A 9,327-nucleotide genomic window follows, 5' to 3' on the forward strand; every position below is an offset into this window, starting at 1 on the left:
TTTGTGACTATCTCATTCAAAAGTTTATAGAGTGTCGAGCCCCTCGCTTCCCCCGACTTCTTCCTCTAGCCTAATTAGCCTTTGCCCCCTATATGCATTGCGTTGCGTATCGTCGTCCTTGTGCGGCGGTAGTCAAACGTTTTCGATGACGCCATATTGGAAATTCCTCTGAAAATGGAATTTTGTAGCCCTAGTTCGGCTCGGTTTTATTTCAATATCTCGGCTAATAGTAATCGCTTTAAACTCTAACCAAGTGCAAATTTAATCACTCAACGAGCTCCTTTTTCGAAGGATTATAAAATAGTAAGTTATTAACATTTTTATTATTAAGTTTTCGTCTTAATGGACAAGATTTCGGAATCGGAAAAGTGTCTGGCAATCTAGTATCCTTGGGGTGGCGGGTAGCCCGAAAAAAAGCGCGTTTTCCAGCCAAGGCCTATAAATTTAGTTACATCACCAAATTTACCGCTAAATATACATAAATTATGTTATTTAACTATTAAAATTAACGCTAAATAGGCAGGAATGGTGCGTTTATTTAATATTTCATAGCGTGTGTCAGAAATTATTTATGTAAATTTGATTTTTGGCGTTATGGGTAGTCCTTGCAGTTGCATTAGTTTCCACTCCTACAAGCTTGGGTCCTCCATGTTAAGGATGGGTCTAATTAAAAAAATTGGCGGGAAACTATAAAAATACGTTGAACGCGTTTATTTTTCGGTTTGTTTTCATAAAACCCTCTTTTTGATTATAGTGGATCGATTAGAATGTGGTCAGTGTAAAAAAATCTTCACAAAATTAGATTTGTTTATTGAACATAAACAACTTGGTTGTTCAAATGACAAAGATGAACTTGAAGAGACAGTTGACAGTAATTCTAACGGTACTTTAAACCTTAATATTATTTCTACCCATGTCTAATGCCGAATTTAAATAACTTATTTATAAAAATTAAATGTAGATTCTAGTCAAAAGTTGGCAAAAGTTGTTAAGGATGACCAATTACCATTAAAATTCAGGGATATTTCATCTTATATTGTTAAGGTAAATTTAATTCTCTATGAAAGTCAAGTATTTTAGACTTATTAACGAGTCCTTAACTAATAGAAACAAACTGTGAAGGATGCTAATAGGAGAAATGATCCTATTGAACGTATAAAAAGATTAAAAGAGAGAATACTAGAGGCTTTGCCTGCTGGATATTGCGGGAAATGCGCGCCCTGTTTAACTAAAGATGATTGCAAAGAATGCGCCAGTTGTTTGCCACATGAAGGAGAAGCTAGTACTTCAAAACCTAAAGAAAGATGTCTTATGAAAATTTGCGAGACCTTAACGGCCAATAATGAATATCAAGTTGAAAAACTTTTGGATAAGAAGATGGAAGATGATGAACCTTATTATCTTGTGAAATGGAAGGGATATCCAAAGTATGTCCTGGAAATTAGCAGCCTTATTCCTGATCAGCGCCACCTAATCATAGCGGCGACTTTGAGAACTACTGTAATCGTCAAGCCAACCACTCCAGATGTCGATAAAATCTGGTGACGTCATTTTTGGTAAGACCCCGAGAGTGCCCGTCAGTGACGTCACCTGATTTTAGCGACATCTGATTGGCTTGCCGATTACAGTAGTTCTCAAAGTCGCCGCTATGATTAGGTGGCGCTGATCAGGAATAAGGCTAATTTTAGTAAAGCTTGTTTATGTTTACTTAAAAGACAATTTAATCTCATTTAATTTAACCTTCAGCTCTGCCAATACTTGGGAACCAGCTTCCAACATTATAAGCAAAAATTTAATCAAAGAGTTTGAAGATGGAAATGATCCTTCATCCTTAAAGAGGAAACGTTTGGACGAAATTTCAGACACTTCCGATCCTAAAAAGCTCAAAACGAACATCATGGGCAGCCTAGGCTTAAATGAAATTGTAAGTGTGTAATAGAGATTGAGGCGATTTAATCTTGGTGGTAAGTGTTTGTTTTATCACGGATTTCGCCTTTAGTCCGTGTCTACTACTACTACTACTACTACTACCAATCCTGAAAGTGCATCGAATATCTCTAAAGCCAATTCTGTTCCCCCGGGCGAGATTATTTCGGAGAAATTAGATTCAGCCAATGAAGAAGACAAACCCCCCATGAATGTTCTGGAAGAATTCTTAACCTTTGAAAAACCTCCTGAAGGAATTTGCAGCGAAATGGCGGGCATTTTGAAAGAACTCGCTCAAGATCAAGTTCAAGATAGTAATAAAGTTGAGGAGCCGGACAAAACTGACACTGGATTACCGAGAAATGCTAGAAAATCCATTAGAGGTAAATATATCTTAAGTTTCCTAGATGACCAGGGACTTGGGGTTCATAGTGTTAATTATATGATGTTTAAAACGTCATCAGGGGGAAATCTTCGCAACATATGAACCCTATAAACTGAAAAAGTTTGAAAACCGAACGGAATCTTATAAAATAAACCTTTTTTTTTTTTTTTAGGAGAGGTTACAAACTTATCTCGTCGTCAACTAGAAGCAATTTTGAGAGAACTTCGTTCCGAAGGTGAAAAGAATCCAAGCCCATCCAACAGTGAAGTAGAAGAAGCCGAAATCACAGTCGGGAGAAGATTAGGAAGGAGCACCAAGAAAGCCGCCATGGATTTTATCAGAAAAGTTTGTAAACCAGGAAGCATTCTTAACAAAAAAACTGACGAATCTCCCAGATCCAATCAACCAGGACCAGCTTCCCAAAAGCTGAAACGTTTAGCGAAAAAGGCTTACGCAGAAGAAGACTTTACTATATCATCAATTACCATCCTTGATCCCGAAAAAAGTGATAAAATGATCACTGTTAAAGGACGAGAAGAACAAATTAGGAAGCTGGAAGGCGCTAATTTGAATCCAATCGTTATGGTTGAATCCAAAGAACCTTTGAGAAAAGCCACGGAAGTTTTAACTTTGGAAGAAATGGAACAACAAGAAAATTTCTTGAAGAAACTCTTTGATAATGATGATGACGATGATATTTATGGCGTTTCTGATCAAGATGACGAAAACGATCCCGGTGATGATGCCATATATTATTCCGATAATTATGGATTTGATGGTAAAAAATCCGTGGCTTCCACTCAACAAAGCGCCAAGATCAAAAGAAAAGTCGGAAGACCGACAAAGTCCGAATCTGAAAAGAAACAACAAGCAAAAAACGCCGATAAAACGCTTAAAAGAAATGTGGATCAATCATTGGCGGCTAAACGCGCTAATCTAAAAGCAGTGCGTTTATTATTAGTTGCGAAAGTCCATAATTTGAAGTTTATAATACGAACTTTGAAAGTATTTAAAACACTTCAGGCGTTTCGATGTGAAAGTTCATAATGTTTATATTATTTTCACTTCAAGTTATTGGCTTTATACTCAGTTGCAACCTTGAAACGGACTCCTATTCATTAGTATAATGATAAATTATATCCCTTTTAAGGTTGCGATTAAGTACATGATGTAACAGTGCATTGATGTTTTTTACTGTTTTACCTTTTCTTCTAACAAATGAAATAATTTATTGATTCTTGTATAAATTACGTTGACGCTAACGTTTGGTTCCTTTTTTTTGTTTTCTTTCGTTTATTTTCTACAGCCTGGAAAATTTTTGGAAGCCGAAATATTAGAACCAGGCGCGAGACGTAAGAAAGGAAAACCCGTGAAATACTCGGAATACATTGATCCTGACAGTGTCGTCGGTGACGATGCCGATAAAGACAGAAGCGACGCTTCCAGCTTTAATATGGAAGATGACGATTTTGAACCACCGCAGAATTTAAAAACACCGAGTGGGAAATCAAGAGGAAGACCCGTTAAACCTTTAAACATCAATGATATTAGCAATGACAAGGAATTGAATCAAAAATATAAGAAAGGTTCGACGTCGACGCCTTCCAAGAGTGACGCAGCCGCTGCTAAACCTAAACCAAAGAAAAATCGGGTTTTTGTCGTAATGCCTGATGGAACCATGGTTGAAGTTAGTGGAAGCGGTAAAGAACAGGCTATTAAGAAAGCCACCGCGAGAATGGAACAGAGACAAGGGGGAGGCAGTAAGAAAAATGATTCAATGGATAGCATAAGGACACCGCAAGTATGTATAACCTTCATATGTCTTAATGTTTCATTGTGGTTTTGTAGTGACAACTGTCTCGTTCCGCCACATTCGTGTACTTTATTTGAATAATATGTTTGTTTATCTTCCAATCTTTAGAAGCAGAGGGATAAAGGTGACCTTCGTCCACCTCTTGAAGAATGCACCAATGACGCGACTGATGACGCTAAAACTTTAAAACTCCCCAACACGGTACAACTGGTTGAAAGCGAATTACCATTGACCGAAGCGGAAAATGCCCAATCTTTAGTTGGAATGTATTTATTCCGTCAAATTTATTCTCCCAATGATGCGGAATTGTTTTGCAAATTATGCAAAGGAAAAGTTACTCTTCGTTACCCCGCCGATTTGGAGAAACATTATCAAGTTATTCACGAAATCGCCGTACAGATTTTCAAAGCGGAATTTAGCGAAAATATCGTTTTTGTATGCGTCCCTGGTGACGTTAGCGAAACAACAGTTCTTAATTCTGGTTGCCGATTTTGCGACGTAACTTTAAGAACTTTGAGCGAAGTTCGGGACCATTATCCTACTTGCCATTCGAAAGATGTTCGTCTCATACCCGAAAATGCCGTTTTGGAATTAGGCGATCGTTTCTATTGCAGCGTTTGTTCTAACGCTTCCACCGACTTCTTGACTCATCATCAGCATATGAAAGAACAGCATTCAATGCAGACGTATATCTGCAAGCAATGCACATTCTGCACTCCTAAACCTAATAGATTGAGGACCCATTATAAGCAACGTCATTTGCAAGAACAACCCGGACCTCATTTACAATGCAGCGTTTGTTCCGTTTATGTTCATGGAAAGGAAAGATTGAACAAACATATTTTGTTGTCGCACGCTGTTCAAACTGGATCGAAAACTTGGTCATGCGCTAAATGTCTTCAACCTTGCGGCGATGCGAAAGATTTGATGCAACACATACCGAGTTGTCCATACGTCAGAAGACAAGGCTTGGAGGAAATTAGCCCCGAAGATAAAGAGGCAGTGAATTCTTTGAAGAATGTACAAATTACTGTTAATCAAGTCCCGGATTCAACCGGAGTTACAGTTTCCAATATTTACTATAAATGTACAATTTGTACTTTGACGTTTTCATCCGAACCTGAAATTAAGGTAGTTTCACTAAAAAATAAGTTAGGTTAAGTTAAAGCTTAAGTTTACGTTAATGTTTTCAGAAACACATGAAAGAAGGAATTCACATAAATTCCAATGAAATATCCATACTTCCAGTTTCATTGGAAGAGAATGCTGAAAACACTTGCTACCTTTGCTCCTTAAAGTTCGCTTCTAATGAACTTTTAAAGATGCATTTCCATCATATTCACATGCGATGGGTTGCTAAGGGCGCTGTAGATTACACTTCCGAAGAACTTGAAGATTCCCCGGAGGAATTAGAGCAGGAATTGGCCCTCATTGCTGAGGATGAAATGAAAAATTCGGCTGAAGGCGATGAGAAAGATTCTGGTAATGAAGAACAGGAACTTATTCGTCAACTCGAAAATCAATTAGACGAAACCTCAACCAAGAACCCTGATGAAAATCATCCTCTTGAAGGTCCAGATATTTCTGTCAAAATCAAAAGTGGTAAACCAGTCAAGTCAACTGACTTGCCAAATGAATTGCAATTGGTTGAAATAGGATTTCCAACTAAAGTTGGACATTATTGTCATCTTTGCGACTCGGTTATCAAGAGTTACACGTTGTTTTATTTACACATGCACAATTTGCATGGTCTGGAGAAACGCTTTCAATGCGTCATCAGTTCTTGTAGTCATACATTTAAAAGCGCAGTTGCCTTTAATCGTCATAGTCTAAGGCACAATCAAAAGTCGGAACACTTTTGTAGCATGTGCGATCTCGTTTTCGGAACCGAAGAGGAATTGGATGAACATCATATGAGTCACGATCATGCTACAAAGTATATGAGAGTTCAGGTACGTTTTGTTGTTGATTTGCAAGGGCCAACGCGGATAGTGTTCGATAAACGTCATTCCATTTTTTTTTTTTTTTCAGGAAAAATACAATCGTTCCGAACCTAGAAATTATCGTTGCAAAGTTTGTCATTGTTGGTATGGTCTTTTCGCGACTTTTGTCAAACACATGGAAACTGAAACTCATCAGTACAAGTGTCAACATTGCGGTCTCATGTTTGTTCAACCGGGACCCAGACGAAATCATATTCAAAGTGTACATCCTGATCTGGCCAATATTTGCGAGGTAAATTGATTTAATTTTACCAAAAATCAAATTAGTTTAACTAAATTTGACTAAATTAAACCCCATTGTTAATTAATTTTTAGATTTGCGGAACCTGTCTTCAAAACTCTCAAGCTCTTTGGAGTCATCTTTCGCTACACAACATCGTCTACGAATGCCAAAAATGTCACCGGAGATTTTTGCAGAAGGAACAACTTACCGCGCACATGGAAATTCATGCGTAAGTAAATTAACGTTTTCTTTTTCTTTCTCCATCCTTTTTTCCATTTTACCGGAGGCGACAAGTCACTTAAAGTCTAACTGATTTAATTGTGACAGACCGCCGACTCCTTGTCCATGGGAAGGTTGCAACAGAAAGTTATCTACCAAAGTCGGTTTGTACAATCATCTTCGAATGCATAAAGGTGACGCTGATTTCGTTTGTAATGTTTGCAATCGAGGTAAATATGAAGAGAGTTTTATTATAATTGGTTTGAAAAAGCCTATTTTTGTAAAAAAAGAAACATTAAATTAAATTAAATTTACTTTTATTTTAATTTTATAAAATAGGCTTTTTCAAAAAGAAAACTTTGGATATTCATATGAAGAGTCATGAAAAGAATTCAACCCGAAAAAGTATGTTATCATTATTTTTTTTTTTCGTAAGCTGCGGTCGATAGTTGTTAATTTAGAGGGGGTTTTTTTATTTGGTTTTTTGGTTTTTTTTTATATTTTTGACGAATATCTGAATATTTTCTTCTTTATTAAACTTAGATGCAAAAGCGAAACCTATTTCGTCCGCAGCGCAAAGTGTAGAGACAGGTTTATCTGTAAGGGATGAAAGTAGCCAAAATTTCCAGGAGCAAAATGTTCCTAATATCGAATTAATTCAGTTCATTTGCGCCGGATGTTTAAATGGCTTTGATTCGGAGGAAAGATTTGCCGCTCACGAATGCACTGGTCACGCCACGTAAGATTTCCTATTAATTTTATCGTTTTCCTCCTTTTTTTGATAAAGGGGAACAATAGAAACTTTTTTGGTTCTAATTCTTCCATGACGATAAAGAACTCTTATATCGATTTCATTATAATTAATTTCCGCTTTGGTTTATGTTTTCTTTCTCTTAGACCCGAGCAAGTAGAAGCGGCCGCCAGTGTTTTAAGTCAAGAGCAAATATTTGCCGAAACTGCCACTGAATCCCAAGAATCCCATCACCAAATAACTGACGAAGATCTCGCTGCCCAACTTGCCCAAGCGGTTGCTGAAGCCACCACGCAAGGACAATCCACCGTGTCCTTTTCTTCCTCTCATAATGTTACCATGAGTGACGGCACTGTTGTTACTATGACCACTATGGATAGCGGGGGAACTACTTTACCGAGTAACATTCAAAATTTGGTTGATAGCGGAGGGAGAACTGTCGTAGCCAGCGCGGATTCATCCGGAAATATAACCTTCATAAGAACGGCTGAAGGTGATGACGAAGCTAGCCAATTAGTCGAATTCGTTAACGAAGCTGAGGAACAGAATCAGATTGAAGAAGGTAACACCGATCAGTTGCAAGTACAACAACAACAACAAGAAGAAGAAGAATCCCAACATGATCAGGAACAACAAGAAATGAAAGAAAATGAAGATGAACAACAAGAGACTGGTGAAAATTTTCAAGAGGCGAATGAAGAACAGCCAATGGATTGTTCCAACGCTCAGGAACAACAACAAGTCGAAGGAGAAGAGGATTCGCAACATCAGACGATATATTTAACTGAAGAAGAAGCGTTATTGGCCGCTCAGTCTGGACAATTACATCAGAACAGTGAAGGGACATTCATTATGCATTCCGGAGAAGGACAAGATACAAATGAAGATGGTTCCATCGTTATGATGGTAGAAGGAGGCGAAGATGGTAACGAACAACATATTATGGAAGGTAATCAACCCTATTCGATAGTTAAAGTGCCAACGGAGGATGGTGGGGAACAAGTCTTACTCATTCCGTTAAATTCGGACGGGGACAATCAAGTTATCACGTTACCACCTAACGTGATGTTGAGGGAGGGAGAAAACACGGTGGACGGTTCGACAATTAGTTTTCAAGAGCATACCGAGGAAAATGGTGAACAGCAAACATTCTTAACGTTACCCGAAGGTACCGACGTTAGGGCACTACTAGAAAGACAGCAAGGAACGTTAGACCCTCAGTTAGAAAATGCGTTATTGAATGCTGTTAACAATTAAATATATTCAGTTTAGTCTCTCATTTATAACGGTAACACACTGTAGTTATCATTCATTACATTATCACCCAAAAAAAATATAAAAAAGCGTGATTGCGGAGAATAAATGAATTGTATTTTGAAGTATATCTCGTCAAAAGGCTATTGGATATAAAAACAAGTACCAGTTAATCGATATATAAAAACAAATTTGATTTTTCATCACAGAAAATTGTACATTAATGTAAATTTTTCCAACTTCTTACTTCCTAAATTGAATGCATAAGTTACAACTCGATTTATAAAAAAAAAATTGCTATTCTTATTAAAAGTATGGTTTCGTATCGCTATCGAAATAACTTAAATAACATCATTTTTTTCTTGATGAAAATATGTGGACTTTATTTCCTATTTAATTAAACAAGTGTCGTTATTATCAATTCTCCGATTTTCTTCCATCCATCAACATTTGTCACTCTAAAAAATGGCGGGAAAAGTAGCCAGAGACTCGTGCCGCTCTATAAATGGCGGCAAGAACGAGCGTGCTGCAGTAAAAATGGCGGGAAAAGCAACCATGACTCGTGTCGCTCTATAAATGGCGGCAAGAACGGGCGTGCTGCAGTAAAAATGGCGGGAAAAGCAGCCATGAGACTCTAGCGGAGCCGCTCTAAAAATGGCGGGAAAAGCAAGCGTCACACGTGCAGCTCTAAAAATGGCGGCAAAAGTAATTCAGTTTTCGCGCCAGAAATCCAAGTTCAAAATTTCGTTAGAT

The 9,327-nt window shown here is 37.7% G+C and overlaps 1 protein-coding gene across 4 annotated transcripts; it reads left to right on the forward strand.

Moving 5' to 3' along the window:
* Positions 1–118: 118 nt before the first annotated feature.
* LOC149709885 (uncharacterized) lies at positions 119–8,995 on the forward strand. Of its 4 annotated transcripts, none has more exons than XM_089858118.1 (16): positions 119–303; positions 755–883; positions 962–1,044; positions 1,108–1,427; positions 1,747–1,924; positions 2,000–2,309; positions 2,484–3,256; positions 3,618–4,112; positions 4,233–5,255; positions 5,318–6,076; positions 6,156–6,359; positions 6,443–6,579; positions 6,678–6,799; positions 6,909–6,974; positions 7,113–7,308; positions 7,467–8,995. In XM_089858118.1, coding segments are annotated over exons 1-16 (5,907 nt in total). In that variant the 5' UTR covers positions 119–302; the 3' UTR covers positions 8,578–8,995. The 4 variants fall into 4 exon arrangements, with proteins under 4 accessions (XP_089714244.1, XP_089714245.1, XP_089714246.1 ...); XM_089858119.1 differs by having other exon boundaries at positions 1,123–1,427; XM_089858120.1 differs by having other exon boundaries at positions 121–303; positions 2,484–2,656.
* Positions 8,996–9,327: the final 332 nt, after the last annotated feature.

This window comes from Phalangium opilio, unplaced genomic scaffold, assembly GCF_054372755.1.
Source record: "Phalangium opilio isolate 3A_F unplaced genomic scaffold, DU_Popi_V2 ptg000011l_1, whole genome shotgun sequence".
NCBI lineage: Eukaryota > Metazoa > Arthropoda > Arachnida > Opiliones > Phalangiidae > Phalangium > Phalangium opilio.